Source organism: Apis florea, unplaced genomic scaffold, assembly GCF_048593485.1.
Source record: "Apis florea isolate Af1SG1 unplaced genomic scaffold, ASM4859348v1 contig_2190_pilon, whole genome shotgun sequence".
Classification (NCBI taxonomy): domain Eukaryota; kingdom Metazoa; phylum Arthropoda; class Insecta; order Hymenoptera; family Apidae; genus Apis; species Apis florea.
This window is the reverse complement of record NW_028256541.1, coordinates 1,357,487-1,375,203: the sequence shown is the minus strand read 5'-3', so window position 1 is coordinate 1,375,203 and position 17,717 is coordinate 1,357,487. Positions and strand designations below refer to the sequence as shown.

The 17,717-nt window shown below is 25.9% G+C and overlaps 1 protein-coding gene across 1 annotated transcript in view; it reads right to left on the bottom strand.

Annotated features, from left to right (window-relative positions):
• Dscam2 (Down syndrome cell adhesion molecule 2) overlaps nucleotides 1-17,717 on the bottom strand; it is a 183,340-nt gene that overhangs the window by 50,173 nt on the left and 115,450 nt on the right. Inside the window, exon 3 of the mRNA XM_012495693.2 lies at nucleotides 9,612-9,776. Within this exon, the coding sequence (XP_012351147.1) occupies nucleotides 9,612-9,776 (165 nt within the window). The remainder of the gene's footprint in view (nucleotides 1-9,611; nucleotides 9,777-17,717) is intronic.

Below are 17,717 nucleotides of genomic sequence, written 5' to 3'. Positions count from 1 at the left end.
AGAAAGAAGAAGATGATTAAATAATTTTTAAGAATTATAACGATAAGAGATGTTTGAAATTATTTGTTGTATGATGTTTAATAATAAAAAGGAGATAAATAATTTTTAAAATTATATTGGAAAGATGAAAATTAATTTAACGAGTAGATAAATGATATTTGCATAATATTAATGTGTAAAATTAATTAATCTTATATACTTTACATATTTTGATATATTATAATTGCAATTTAAAGTATTAATGTTTTATATGATAAATTATATAAAATTTTACTTTATAATGAAAGATTCAAAAAATATGACTTTAAAAAAAATAAATAAAAGAAAAAAAAGAGAAATAAACAAGAATAGTCAAAATCAAACGATAAAATATCTTTATTTCATTTTGAACCATTCATTTTGTTGCAAAATTGAAATATCTTGTCTTCCCTCTTTTAATTAAATTTAATAAAAAAAAACATTACACGAATCCTTTTGCATTATTTGTCATTCGAATTCGAGCGATTAATTCACACAATTTCCTGTCGATTCCTCTGAAAAAAAAAAAACCGACCAAACGAACACTTTCATTTAATCGGTGAACGTTAAATTTACGCGCTCCATTTATAAACTTTTTCCGCTCTATTCACCGTAGTAAAATTTTCCATTCGAATGTTGAATTAAATTGCAAACAACAACACAAAAAAAAATCTAAAAAAAGAAAAGAGAAGGAAAGAAAAAATATGAAAAACCAAAAAAAAAAAAAGTAAAGAAATTTAACAATGTGTTTGCACGTTCGGGACAATGAAACGGGGAACCGCATTGTATCGATACACCGTTTTGTCTCTGCACTTTTGCACAACGAGTCGTAAGCATCAAACCTTTCGAAGGTGTGTGTTTAAACAATATCGTCGCACAAAGACGATTCAATTGGTGCGCTCGTAAGCGGAGCAATTAAAACTTCTCGCTCGTTTCTCGCGACAATTTCGAGCGTATAAACGTTCGCCAATCCTCTTTGGAAAAAATTGTTGCTTGTCGAAGAATTCGAGACAGTGGACATGGCGGTAATCCTTGTGTAAATGTGTACACGCGCACGCGGATGAAATATGCGTGTGGAATTAATTGCCGGCTGATCCTGATAGATGTATATATAGGGATAGATTTAACGGGGGACATACGAGATATATAGGGTGTTCTAGAGATCAATCGATCTTAGATAATTTCAAACAACTTTTGAAAAATATTTTTGCTTCACAGCTTTGTCAATGAGTTATTAACGAAAGATTGTCGAAAAATATTAGCTATAGAATATATAGTAGTATACTGATAATGTTGAATATATATGTCTTGAATTCTCAATATAACTCGATGATTTGAAGGTTCTCAAATATTTTTGTGTATATGACAAGCGTTCTATAATTGGTCAATGTATTTCGTTAATAACGTGTTAATAAAAATAAAAATTTTTGCAAAGGAAAAAGTTGTCTGAAATCATTTTAGGTTATCGATTAAGTTATCGATTAAGTTTTGTCGATTCATCTCTCTCTCTCTCTCTCTCTCTCTCTCTCTCTCTCTCTTTCTCTACATATATATATAAGGCATTTTAAAATTATATCGATTTACAAAATATTTCTTATTTTTTGAAATATAAGGTTTATAATTGGATTTTTTTGTTAAATTAAAATAACTATTTTTTAGTTTTTTAATGAGATATAATTTAATATTTAATTATTTATGTAAATTTGTGGAATTAATAAATATTAATTTTTTGAAAAATTTGGGAATGTCTTGTTTAAATATGAACGTGATAAACAAGAAAAAAAAGTTCTTAAAGAAATCAATTATGAAAATTGTAGAGTAGCATTAAATAGATATACACATTTTGAATAAAAAAAAAGTAATAAAATAATAAAATAACAATAAGTTTTTTTGTAATATAAAAATTTAAGTGTATATATTTCTACTTTTTTAAATTAATTAAAAAAAGAAATTTTTATCATAAAATATTGTGTAATAAAAGAATTTTAATAACAAAAAAATATTAAGTTATAAAAAGGCAGCATGAAAACAATATTTTTCTAGAAAATTTTTTTATTAAAAATTGAGATTGAATGGAAATATAAGAATTTAATGAAATTTTATATCAAAAGAACTTTTTAGATATCTGTTTTAAAAAACAAAATAGAAAACTATCAAAATATAAATGTAATTTGAAAACGAAATGAATGTGTTACGTGTATATATATATAATGAAACATATGTACAATGTAGACATGATCCAATGTAGAAAATATATAAATATGCTAAAGTCATATTTATTGTAATATAAACTCTATAAATTTTATTGAATTCTTGTTTATACTTTATGTAAATATGTACATTTTATGAAATATTGCACAAAAATTTTTGCAAATCTATACATATAAAAATAGATATAAAATGTTTTTATTAAATATTCGTAGAATATCTTTTTCTAAATTCTAGAGATTAAAACAAGAACAAAAGAACAAAAGATGACAAAAATATATATATAAAAATTGTTTAAGGTTTATTCATTTAATATAAAAAATTCATTAAATGTATTAATATAAATCATTTAATAACAATGTATTAACAATAAATTTATATTAAATAAAGTGAAATAAAGATAGAGTGATATAATAGAGATACATAATAAATAAACTTCAAGCAATATTTTTACATATCAATTTTATTTTGATCTATAAATTCTTCAAATTGACTCTTCAAAGTCCTATGAATACTTGTATATCTAAAGGAAACAAGATTGTCTAGATATTTACCATTATTTTATATATTTTGTATATTAATATTTCATTATTTTGTATATTTTAAAGTGAGAATTATATTTCTTTATAATATATACTACATTTCAAAATATTTTTTATAAATTATCTAATCTTTGCCAAAATAGATGCAAAATGATAATTCTTTGAGAAGAATTCTTTCTTGAAATTGTTCTCTTTGTTTTCTTTATGTTCCATAAGTAAAGTTTGAATTTGTATGAATTTATTTTTAATAAATTAATAAAGATCTATTTGTAATGCACATTTAAATATATATATTGTGTATGTAATATTTATGATAAAATAACGATTATAATTAAAATACAATATAATAAAATTATAATAAAACGAAATAGTTATGTATATATACATACATATATTATTGATTGAATAAGAAAAGTTGATAAAAATTTTGCTACAATTGTACAAACAAATATTTGAAATCATTTAAAAGAATGAGTTGAGCAATTCTAATTTTTATGACTAATTTGTTTTTGATAAATATAGTTTAAAATTAGATTTCAATATATAAAGTATTATTTGATCAGAGAATTAAATTTTCGTTTAATGAGTTTAGACGGAACAGACAAAAAAATTCAATGAAATTTCATTTCTTGAGAACATTCGGTACGCTGAACACGTCTCTGTTCGAATGACTTTATATTGGATTTGTTATATTCTCTTCACTTTTATTTATACGAGAGACCAAACATGGTTTTTAAATTTGTATATTAAAAATTATGTGATTGGAATATATAATTTAAGATTTCGAAATTCGTTTCTAAAGATTTTTGCAAGTTATTAAATAATATATAAATGAAAGTAAAAAAATTATTTCTTTCATCATATTATTTAATTAATTCGATAAATTATTTTAATTTTATTTTATTATAAAAAATTAAATTATAAAAATTCAGAAAAATAAATTGGAGAAAATTTAGTAAAATATAAAAATGAATAAAGATTTAGATAAACATTATTTAAGTAAAAGTATAGAAATCTAAATTTTTACTTATTATTTGTGTAATTTGTGTTTTGTACAATAAAGTTGATATTATTGAATACATAATAACTTTTAAAATAGATACATTATGATATCTTTTCTAATTGTTAATTGATGAATATAAATAAAAGTAAACTTTAAATATAATAATTAAATATAATTGAAATAAAAGTAAAAATTAAAATAAATGATAATTTATAAAAAGCATAAATTTAAAAGGAATAGAAAAATTCAAGAAAAAAAAAAAACAATAATGAAAATAAATTTAAGATTAATTCATTAACACAATTAATTTATAATTCTAAAAAGTTCTTATTTTGACTATTCCATGCGGCCATTAAACATTCGATTATTGTTAAACATGATTTGATTAATTTGTATTCCCATCACATATATCATTAATTTCTATGACAAGTTCTCGCATGAAAGAGACAAGATCATCGATTGTAACCAATGCTATAGAGTTGATAGTCAAAGGGCATTATAGATTAATGGGAATGAAGACAGTACCCCTGACAGCTACTTGATCTGTGACAGTACCTTCCGCATTTACCACCAGAGTGCTTTCCATCCCAATTCTCATAATTCTCGAATCCCATAACGTATATATCCACTTCTGAAATAGATTTTTCGTTTGAAAATTCGAATTTCTAAATACCTATACTGACACGTTCTCTAACAAATAATAAATGAAACATGTTGAGAATCATCGTATTAGAATGCTCGAAATTTGAGTTCACGAGTAATGAAAAATATTTCACGAGATATGAATTTTGATGATGGATTATTAGATGAATTTAATTGTTTTAAATCTTTTTACGTGTCTAATTATAAATTATTATGATTTTCGTGCAATTTGTATATGTCATTAATATATTCTTAATTAAAATAGAAACAGATAATATAAGCGTGATTATATAAATGTAACAATACATATAATATTATTGAAAAAATAGAGTAATTTACATATTGTTATATTAAGATACAAAAATATAGATATTAAATTGATAGATAATCAATAAGATAATTTTATTCTATAATACTAAACTTAAAAAAACCTTTCCTTTAATTTAATTTAAAAAAGATATAATTTATCATAGTATAAATACTTTTATTTTTTTCAAATTTAGTAAGATGGTATTATTATTTATACTCAGGTGAAAAAAAAGAATAATTAAAGATATTAAAGTACCAAATTAAAAAAATTTACCAGTAAAGATTTTAAAGTACCAAAACTCATTAATAAAATTATGCTTAAAATCAGGAAATATCTTAATGAATTGGAATATAAGAAAACAAATAATTTTTTAATTTATTCAAATTCATTTTTGATAATAAGAAAAATTTACAAAAAAATTTCAAAATCAAAATCAAAATTTCAATCAAAATCATTTACAAAACTAACAACAAAAATATGTATAAATATATTTAATAAATCTTCTATTAAAAATTACAAAAAATTTTGTGCTACTTTTATAATTTTACGAAATAAGATCACGAAGTGTTCATGTTTTGAAGAATATCGGTTAAGAATTACTGATGCAAAATTTGTAAAGTGATGAATCTTTTATTTTTACAAGATTGTAAGTTAAAATGATAATTACAGAAACGTTCTTATTATATCTTTATAGAACGAGAGAATATTTCTTAATCCTGTAACAAGTTATATTACAGGATATTTTAAAAAGTTCAATCGTTCGATTGAAAGTATGTATTATTTCTTCATAAGAACTGAGAAGCTGTAATGAAGATAAGATCAAACATCATACTTTCAGAGATATAAAACAAAGACCTTTGATTAATAAAGTTTATTATATTACTATAAATAAGTATAACGTTCAAAAAAAACCAATTCTACAAACTTTCTTTTCATATCCAGTCACTTATCTCGACTTTTAAACTTTTTATTCCTATATTTTTAAATTCGATTAACAATTAGGAGAGATTATACTATATTTTACTTCAAAAGTTTTATATCCTTTACTTAAAAGAGCCATTATTTAATTTCTTCATTTAATCTTTATTAGAAAGCCATCGAATTCACTAGATGTTATATTTCAAAATCACACTGTTCCTCATAAATATTGATTCTATTAATAACATTGATGCAAATTTACTTTATTTATTGATATACATTGTACATTTTTCTTTACATATATGTAAACAAAAAAATTTATTATTACAAATTTCTTAAACTTAAAATCGGTAATATTTCATATTATTCATTTTTTACAAACTTAAAATGCCAAGTTTAAAAGAAATATCATATTAGAACTACGTTAAACGAATAGTATCGTAAAAATTTTAACGAGGAAGAAAAACTGTAGAAAGCTTTTACATTAGAAAGCCGAGCAAGAAGGTCAGGTTAAAAACAAAGCGACACGTAGGGAGAATTTTATGTAGCGCGCGATAACAGCAACGGGTGTGCGCGCCAATATCTTCTTGTCGAGGATGGTGCACGTTTTTACGGCCGTCTTTTTGCACGGGCGTATAAAAGTTACGCTATTCCGATGTTCCTGGGAAAACCGAACGACAATGGCCTCTTGGATACCAGCCAGATCTATATTTTTTTCTTCGGTTACGTTATCGACAATAATGAATATGCTTGTCTCGATGCGATCATTCCGTACAATTATAAAATTTGTCGAATAATTTCAGAGACAGAGAGAAAAAAGAAACTAAGAAAGATTTGTCAAAGAAATAATTTTCTGTTAACTTTAATGAGCTTAAAATATATTGTAAACATTTGAGAAATCTATTGTGTGTATATAATTGATGGCCAATTTTAATTTTTTAATTATACGCAAAAATATCAAAGTTTCTCAAGGAGTTTTTTTTTTATTGTATTTTATTAGATCTGTATTTTCTCATGGATGAATTATATTTACATATTGATATTTATAAAATTTTATACATATTTTATATGTAGAATGTTTTAGAATTTTATCTTTTAGAAATTTTTATTATTCTATTCCTCAAAAATAATATTGATTTGTAAAATATCTAAGTTGAATATTAATTTTAATATCATTTAAAGAACCAATTTTACTATAGAAAATGATCAAATCATCTATTTGATCTATAATTATAAAAGAATAATCTATCTATATTATATTAATATATAATGTTATACAAGATTGAACATTTTTCTTAAAAATATAAAAATAACTTTTTGAAAAAGTTTTAGTAATAATTAGTTTTTTTATAATAATATATATGAATTTTTTATATTTTAAAAAATGAAAGTGAATTTTAATTTTTTAAATATAATTCCATAAATCCATCATATGAAAATATAAAAAATTTAAACATATATTATGTTATCTTATCAAGATTAGACAAAATCAAGAATTAATTAAGAAACATTAACATAATTATTTAATCAATTTACTAATTTCTAATATCAATTATATAATAATTAATTTGCTATAATTATATTATTAGTAGTTTTGCAAGGGAGATGCTCTCAAAAAATCCTAAAAATGTTCTAATTTCAATGAAAAGTAAATTTCTTAAATTATAAGAAAATCATCTATCAAAATCACGCGTGCAAATGACGGAGAAAAAACAAAACAATCCAATTATTTTTCGCATTATAATACACATCGAATTGCCTCAATTAGAAATAGATTTTCCTGTCTTAATTCACGAAATAATTAAAAATAAATGTCAAAACGAAAAAAATAATTTCACGTATGAACTTGAAAACCAAAGACTGACCCGTTACGAATGCGAAAAGATTCTTCAAAATGTTGTTCTTAACAACATTTTTCAACCACGTTGAAATCGTTTAACATTTTAACGTGTTGTCCCAAAGAAAGGAAAAGATACAACAAAGAAAAAAAAAACAGGACCTAAACTCCGGGAGCAAAGAGAGCAGACAGGGAGGAACGCGGAAGGAAAATAATTACCGTGGAGAAGAGGGAAAGCGTAAATCGCGAAAAGATCGCGAGATCATCCTGAAACGGCGTTAACAACACCGCGTCGCGTCCAATTAAAAAGATTACTAATTAAGCTTACTAATTAATAGCGCGCGAACCAACATAATATTACGTTTTAATTACCGGGTATCATCTTTTTCAATCCGTGTCGCCGCGGCGGTGCACGGTGGGGGCGAAAATAAAAAAGCAAGACCGTCCGACGACGTTCTTAAATCCAATTAATTTCTACGACTATTAATGAGCGAGCCGCTCGACCGTTACCGAGGTCGATGTCCTCCACGATCTCTCCCCGCGACCTGCACTAACCGCCGCGGAAGAGGTGATGCAAGATTATTGTGGATATTAAATTTCACTGTACCGGCCGCCTCTGCACGCTCCGTGACCGGATATTAAATTTTAGTCCCAGTAAGCAACGCCGCCACGCGGGCATAATACTTCGCGCTACCTACGTGAAAATCGCGCGCCCTCTAGACCTCTCTTTGCCATCTCTCTCTCTCTCTCTCTTCTCTTTCCTTTTCTCTCACCCAACGTAGCCGCATAATTCTTCGTGCCTCGTGCACCTATCGGTTCGGTGTTACTGCATCTGCGCCCGTGAAATGTCCCTTGGGCTTTTATTGCCATCTCGTACCACGACCGTTCCGCGGAATATTACATTTTGGCAGATAGGCGAAATTATCGATTATTATTACGATAGCGCGACGCTTTTCACGTAGAATAATAGGGAGAGGAGGGATCCGCAGCAAAACCGAGCCATTAGTTAGCCGTATTCTTTCTGCCGCGTACGCGAGCTTTCGGGGAGATCCGATGTTTCTATATGAATATAACAGAGGAGTGGAATGTGTGTGTCCTATCGTCTTTGTTGGAATAATTGATAAGCATGGTAGTATCGAAGAGGAGAATTTGCGATAAAGGGAGGAAATTATGGTTTTCTGTTTAACATGGAACTTGTATGATTATAGAGAATTGCATAAATAATTTTCTTATTCTGTGATGTTAATTAAAGTGTGAATAGTGATATGTTTATAAGATATTTATGTATATCGTTGGTTTCATTATAGCTTATTTTATATCAATTTACTTATGAATAATATATACACTGTAAATTTACTTGTCAATTTACTTATGAATAATATATACACTGTTTTTTTGATTTGTATGTAGCATATCATAAATATGCAAATAATTTGGAATAATCTATTAGTATTATCTATGAGTTAATTCGGTACTTTTTTAAAATTAAATTATTATTTATTTAAAAAAAGATTATAACTTTTATTTTTTCGATGATTTTCTTCTATTTTTCAAATTTTCGACTTCTCTGATAAAAAACAAAAAAAAAAAAAATTTTCATGTAACGAAATCATCAATGTTTTTTGTGTATCTCTTTCAATATTTGAAAATGTATATCTGTCAAATGATATTTAAACGTTTTGAATGAATGATTGACGAATAAAATACGTGACTAATCCGCATGCGAGAAGATTTATTTAGATTTATTTTATAGTTTTGAAAACAAATATTTTTTTAAAACTTGATGTACTCTAAATAATACATTCAAACCAGTAAAAGATTTTTTCTTTGTCGATTTATCATTCTCATCAATTAGTTAGTGTTAACAACTTGGTATGGATAGTTTAAGAAATCTTATATCTCACCAAATGAAAAATTATAAATATTCCAATTAAACTTATGGAGAATCTAAGCAGATTCCTAATATTTCATTGTAAAATAATTTTTTATCGTATTATAGTTGGATATAGTGGTATCTGAGAAAAACAAATATAACAAGAATAACAAATTATCATTATTAATTTACCAATAATCAATCTGCATCATTATGAATGAAAGATTGAAATCATCGCACGAAGAAGGAAGATATCTTACCTCCTTGTAGCGAAGGATAAATGTAAACGGATGGTTCTTGCAACCAGGACACGACGAGCACCAAATCCTTCACGAAGCTAGGAACGACGCATCGCAACACCGCGGTGCAACCCCTAGACGCACCTCCGATCACTTCCACGTCGACTTTGTACGCTTGAGCCACCACTGTGAATAAATAAAAATCAATTTAAACAAAATTAGATTTGTACTTATACTTGTATATAAGGAAAAAAATTTATCTATCTTGATAAAAATTTTATTAAAATTATAAATTATTACTCGTCAGAGTTATATTTTTGTCAATAAAATATAGCATTTTTATAAAAAGAAATAAAATCCAAAATATTTCAATGCAAAAATATATTATTCAAGAAGTTTTGTACATTTTTCATAAATATGACATAAATGAATGCGTTGTATCCATATTTTTCTTTTGACATTAACTTATGATAATAATTTTAATAAATTTTATTATTCGATAATTGGATATTATAAAAAATCATATTTTGAATAAAATTTCTAGATACGACATTATAATATATAATTGGAAGTTAATTCTGAATAATTTATCTGTGGAAAGAGAATATTCAATATGATATTGAAACAATATTTTATATGTCTTGTAGAACTATTTTTTTTCAGTTTTATATATATATATATATCTCAAATTTAAACTTTTGTACAATATTATAATTTCCTATATAACTTTTACTTGATAAAGTTATTGAGAATTTGCATGTAAATAGTTTGAAATATATTTTTAATAACACTATATATTTTTTACATATTAGTGAATACATTGAATATTTGTTTCTGTTTTAGCATAAAAATCCGCAATTATATTATTACTAATAATTAACATTATTATATACTACAAGATTAAAATAAATCATTACACAGCAATTTATTTTATCCAAATTTATTAATCATTTTTTACAAATTCAAATTACTTCTACTTTTGTTTCTATTTTTGTCCAAATAAATTTCACTTACTCAATTTCTCATATTATCATCAAATTTTACTACCGCACAAATATCGAGACAGAAGTTTACATTATTTTACTAGCAATTTTTGAATTTCGTATTTTCGTAATTGCAGCACGTGAACAGTGGTACTGATAAATATTCATGCGTGAATGAGGTCTCATCGTCGTTTAAAGTTATATCTTTAATGAGCGATCCTAGATTTTCAGAGTTAATTTCAACTTAGTGTTGCAAACACGTTCATTCAAATAATCCACGAAGGATTAATTCGTGTTGATGCTAATTTATATGATTTTAGAGTATAAGCCGTCATAGTTTTTTTTCATAAATAATATACGAATTTATATATGTACGCTAATATTTACTTATAAAAGATATTTCAGGTTGGATTATTCTATAAATAGTATCAAGTAAACATAGAAACTAATTTTTTCGTTTGAAACAATATTTTTGAAAAAATCAATTGAACAAAAGAATAATTGAGCAAAAGTTCTTGAAATAAATTATCAAGAAACTTATTATGAGAATATAACTATGTTTTAAATTATATAGAATTATATGCAAAAATATGTTAAATAAAATATATCGTATTTTTAATGTTTATAATACAGATGAATTAACTTAGTTTGAATTAGTTTTAGGTTAGGTTAAGTTAACACGTAAAACCTAACCTAATCCAAACTTCAATTAAACTCGGTACACTAAATCTACTTATTTAAATAATTTAATAATTATTATTCTTTTTAGTAAATAGTAATAAATAAAAATACAATTATTATGTATTAAAGTTTATTATATATTACATATTTTCTACTATTGGCCTGAAGCCAATTTTCTTTATTAAAAAATGCTATATCCGATTATTAAAAACAAATAAAAAACGTATATATAATAAAATATATGTAATTACGAAAGAGATAGAAGATTTTTCTTTTAAGATTGAATTACATATAATTAATGGACAAAATTAATAAAGATTTTTGTTTACATAATAAATTAAATATATAAAATATATTGTTACAATATATTACGATACAATCCCTTTAAGTTTTAAATATATTGTAATTAGATCTCTGTATTTGTAATTTTTTATTGTTAAGGCAATTACAATATTAATAAGTTGTTTATGACAGATTGTGACAGATGAGAATTATATACACGTTCTCTTGAATAAATAATTCTGTTATGCATTCGTTAGTACGAAGATTTATTTATTATACAATTGTGTCATGTTACAAAGTATCAATTAGAGTCCAAATAATCTAATATTATTGAAATTTCATATAGACTTTATAAAAACGATAATACATTGGAAGTTTTATATTGATTAAATCTAATATTTATTATATTTTTTCGACAAGAAAATCATTCGATATTTAAAAGTTCAATATTTGTTGACAAAAATTTCTTATTGCATAACTTTTTAATAAAACTTAAATTTCTATTTAAAATTTTATTTATTATTATTTATTTAGTTAATTCAAAACTGAGAATCGATTGTTCCTCTTTTCTTCAATTATTTTTTTTATTAGTTTTTTTTATTAATTCTTATACAAAAAATTAATTCTATATTCATCTAATTCGATCCATTGTTCAAGAACAGATTACTAAATACAGAGTACTTATTCTATAAAGAAAACTTCTATATTCGCCATTAAACTTAAAAAGAGGCTTGAACTATAAAGACTAAGAGGGGATATGCTGTATCCACTTAAGTTTTTCATGTTCTTAACTACAAAAATGTATTTTAAAAGCAGATATTTAAGGTTATAAAAGTATGGATAATTTTGGATTATGCGAAATATGGACAGAACGTAATTATGAGATTTTTTTAATCTTAATAATTTACTTAATTATCGCAATACATCAAACTCTTAATAAGTTTTATATATTATATTATTATATTATTTGTTATTATTTTTTCTTTCTTATTTTATATCTACATTCGTAACATAAATATTTTTTTTCTATTTTCCTTTTTCTGCTGTCCCTTTTATTTTTTCTATATCATATTTGTTATAAGCGCTTTTGCAATCTCATTAAGTTCGAATCCTTATCATCTATCGTTTTTGAATCAATTCATTTCTATTTGGATTTGCTATTACAAATAAGGAATATGCAATTAACTTTCGTTGCATTATATCTGTTCTAAGTTAAAAGTAACAATAAATAATTTTTGGAAACTTTTGGAACGAAAGAAACAACATTTATCGACAAATTTCCTAAATTTGCGAGCTCGAAGAGCTATTCCCCCTTGGATTTTAGGATCAATCTCAAGAAATATCGAATTATTCTACACCACCGTTCATAATTTTTTACTTTATCGTTCACACGTATGCATACAATGCAAACAGGGTGTCACGCCGTTACTCCTCGTCGACAACCGGGTGAATCTCGACGTCGGGGAAGCGGCGAGGCGTGAGGCGACGCGGGCGTAACGAACGCCTCGTCCTCGACGTCTGCCGGTCGTTTCTCTGCTTTCCTTTTTTGTTTCTACCGTCGCCCACCCGCTCGAGAGGCACTGCACTCTTCCGGAGATTTTATTTACGTGGAAATTTCAAGGGCGACGGCCAGCAAACCGCCCTGACACGTCGCGACGCCGACCAAGACACTCTCCCCCTTTCTCTTCTCTTCGCCTGAACCACAACACGCTGAACTTTCTTTCCTCTGTCAACCCCCTTTTATCCTCTCCGTTCACCCCTTTTCCCGCGCTCCATTTTCAACGAGCCTGTCACCCTGTTACCCGGTAACGATATTCGGCCAATTTTTCACGGGATTCGAATTCCCTCGAAGCTCTTTTATTTTCCAGCCTCGAATGTTTCCCCCGGGGAAAGCTAATAAACGCGTTGATCGAGCGGCGTGGCGTACCCGACATGCCGATGGAAATTCTTCTGGAAATGAAAACACTTAAACGCGGCGCGGCCGTCGAACGCGATTCGAAATTGGAATCTCGACGTAGCACTCGAAGGATGCAGGGGAAATCCGATCGGTATGTGATTGGTGAGCGATGTGGGTTAGATGGTTTGATTGGAGAGAGAGAGAGAGAGAGATTTTTTTCGGATCGTTCGTTATTTGTGTTGTTTCGAGTGGAAATAAAGAAAATAGAAATAAATCGCGTTGTTATGCGAGTGAAAAATATAAGGAAAATATTTGCTCCACAATGTTTTTGTATCGGGTTTCGGTATTGATCGGTTGCGCCAGAGAAAATTAAATCTTTCGTCGTTAAAAATATCGGGAAGGAAATTCATTCGATGGGGTTAGAGTTAAGAGTTAAAAAGGAGTATTTTGATAATTGTATATAATCTAATGACTTCTCTCAAATTTGTAAAGAAGCTTTTTATCATTGGGTTAGAATTAAGATAGCTTGAAAAATTTTTATGCTCATCATATATATGTATATGAAGCTATCGATATTTGTTGAATTCATCATTAAATCAAGAAAGCTCAACGAGAAATGAAGAAAACGATCAGAATATGTTTTGACGGAATATCTTCAGTACTAACCTAAAATATTCTGATTGATTTTAAATATTCAGAATACATATTGGCAATATAAAAATGTCAATAATATAATAAAATAAATCGAATTAGATTATGGTTGGAATATATAACGTTTGAACGTTATTTTAATATTATTTATTGAATATTTTAAGGTTTAAATCAACATCAAAAAAATTAAATAAAATGGATAAAAATATGATTTTAAAGAAGAAATTGGAAGATTATTAATTAGAAAATTAATTATATATGTTAACAAAATTAGAAGAAATCTTTAATCTAAAAGATTAGTAATATGTTTAATTTCTGATTTCATTGTTTTTTATATTAGTTTTAAAAGATTTGAAATTAAGATTTTTGATCTTAGATTTTTTATTGGAAAAAATTTCATAATTTATTTATCATTAATGTTATTCGAAAAAAAAAATAAAAAAGCAAAAATAAATATAACTAATTAGTTACATTAGAACAAATTGTTTTTTTTGCTTAAATATTGGCTGAATAAAATAAAAATTTATCGAAGAAAATAAATAATAAAATAACATATTATATTTATATGTGAATTATATTTATATTTATTTGAAATATCATACATTTCTACTAATAATTTAGTAATCAATTGTTAAAATAAAATGAAATGTTTCATCGCTAGAAATGTGTAATTTCATTAATATATAAAAAAAAAGAAGGACTACTGTTGAATATATTAAAAGTTAAAATTAAATAGTAATAGAAAAAAAAAAAAATAATTTTTGTTTCAAGCATATTTAATTCTTAATTTCGATGTTCCTAATGTTACTTTAAAGTGTGTCAAGTTAGTTCAAGGTACGAGAAAGGTAATCGTATAATGTCTGATGAGAAATACAGGAGATTGAACAATTAGTTCACGTAATAGCCCCCCTATAGTCAAACAGATTGCAAACGGTTGTTTATTCTGGTCTTTTTACCAGCTATTTTCATATTCAAATTGGGCAAGTAGTCTTTGTTTCACATTCATTTACCCAAGACGAATTTTGCCTAAAGTATAATGCAAGCTCCTTTCGTTCCACAGTGTTAATAACAATGCTAGTAGCACATTTCTTCATTAAGGATAAAATAACATCAAGAGGAAGAAAATAATTTTTATATTTTTTAAAACTCAAGTTTCGATATTTAGAAATATTTTAAATAGAAAGTTATTCACAATTAAAGTATTTATTATTCATCAAAATTTAGAATCTATTATTTAGTAAATAAAATATCTTTTTTGTTTTTTGATCAATTTTCAAAATGATTAAAAAAAAGTAAGTAATGTTAGAGAATTTTATAGGAAATGTAATATTTAATATTTTATAAATCTTATAGAAATTACGAATTTTAAAAAATTAAAAAAGAAAAATAAATATTGTCATATTGAAATTTTTTAATAAACTAATAACAATAATTTTAATAAATTGATTACACAGAATTGTAAATATTAAGATTGTAAATATTAAAAGAGTTATACCTCAAAATCGTGATTTCTCAAACTGATGTTCTTATCATCTTTTAATGATAAGAGATCATATACATTTTTCAAAATATTTTTTCTCCTTTTATTCGAATATGCTTAATAGTTGTAAAAGTATTTTATTTTTAAACATTTATTGAATTATCAAGTTTTTTTTACTGTATAGATTTGAATCTATTTATTATATGATATATTTTATCACATTTATAAACATTTTTGAATCTTTTGAAGTTATTAAAATTATTTATTGATTTTTTAGAACAAGATTTAGAATTGAATCCTATATATCCGGATTCTGATTTTTAAATTTCAGTTGTTTTTGTTTAAAAAATCTTAAAATCTAATTAAAAAATTGTCCACAAACACAAAATAATAAACTTCAAGAGATGAGATATAGATGAATTGATATATCACACCTTTGGTAAATTTTATTCTCTTAATACTATGAAGTTAAAATCTATCTTGTAGTTATTCTTGGTGGTCATTCAATGTAAAGTTCAAAGTCCTATGTTTCTAAGATCAGTCTTGACGAGTTCAGTAATTGCTGGACCATAAAGCTGGAGGTTCTACGAGTTTGGTCTTGCTCTTAGCGGATTTCATGTCTCTGGGGGTTTGAGAGTTTGAGGTTGTGTGACCTCAGAATTATCATTGGAGCATATCGCTTCTCTATAGTATGAAGATTGTGGTCTTGTGTTCTACAGTGAAGTTGTACTTGCCAGTTCTTATGTTTCTAAGGTCTGGAATTCATGTCTTGTTTTAAACACGTTGTTTTACTATTTCTTATTCTATTTCTTTTTATATATTTTTTTAACTTTTTCTTTATTTTATTTCTTTCCTCTTTTCTAATTTTATTTATTCGCTTGATTATTTTAAGCATTCTTAGAAATATTCCGGAGCTAAAAGAACACGATAAAGGATTACTTATAAATTTAATTTTAATAAAATACATAAATATTATTCATATAGATATGAAATATAAATTATAAAATAATAATAGAAATTAGCTATAATATTTTTTATTTGCGAATATTTACAAATTAACATGTGAATGGATAAGTTGAATTATTAAATTGTCGAATATCTAATTTTAATCTATAGATTCTCTTGTTATACATACAAATTTTTTTATCGTTATACTGTTAATATTTTTAGAAGTAAGATTTTTATATATGAATAGGAAATATAAACTCAACAAATATAAAAATTGATATATAAAAATGTTTAATCAAGTGCAAATTATAAACAATTGAAATTTACGTTAAATAAGTGAGATAGAGATACATCATTATCTTATTCTGGTTTACATTCAACGAAAAATTTTATTGCTTATAAATTAATAAATAAGCTCCAACATTTTTCTAGTGTATTAACTTTTATCATTATTATCATTATTATATTATACGAAACAAAACATATCTCTTCTAACTTTTGAATTAATTAGTTTAAAGATATCTCTGAATAGATTAATATTTCGCAAGATATTCTTTCGGATTTTGTGGAAGAAAGTACAACTAAAAATCAGAAGCTAAGCTAATCACAAAAAAGCTTCGATGACTTTACAATGATCGATATCAAAAAATCAACGAATTTATGATACTAACTTCCATTTCTTAAAAAAATAATCATTTTTGATCGTATAATTTCTGATTCACATAGAATCATTCTATTTTTCTTCTATTCACAATCTGCAAATAATGATATCATTGCATCCAATCAATTTACTAAACTTAACTACACGAAAACAAAATACGTAAAATTAAACTCTCGTCGCTCATTTATTCAACTCGATATCAACTCGAGCACCGCAATAACAAGCGCATTAGCCAGGTCAGTTAGAGGGAACAGGGATGCAAAACAGATACGTCCCTCGTGCTTTTCTTACCCCGAGGAAAACGCTCCTTCTCGTCCCGGAAACGGGGGGACAGGAATAACATCCCGGCTGTGAATGGGGTGAAACAGTATCGTTGTCGCGTTTCCGCCGCTTTTGGATTTTCTTCCCGTTCCCCGAACGATGCAATGGACCGCGAAAACTTCCTGCTCGGACCGGAAGTCCGAGCCAGGTTGGGATAGAAATTTCTTTCGTTAAACCGAAAGCAGGAAGTAAAGTTTTAATTAACGGCCACACGTCCGGGCCA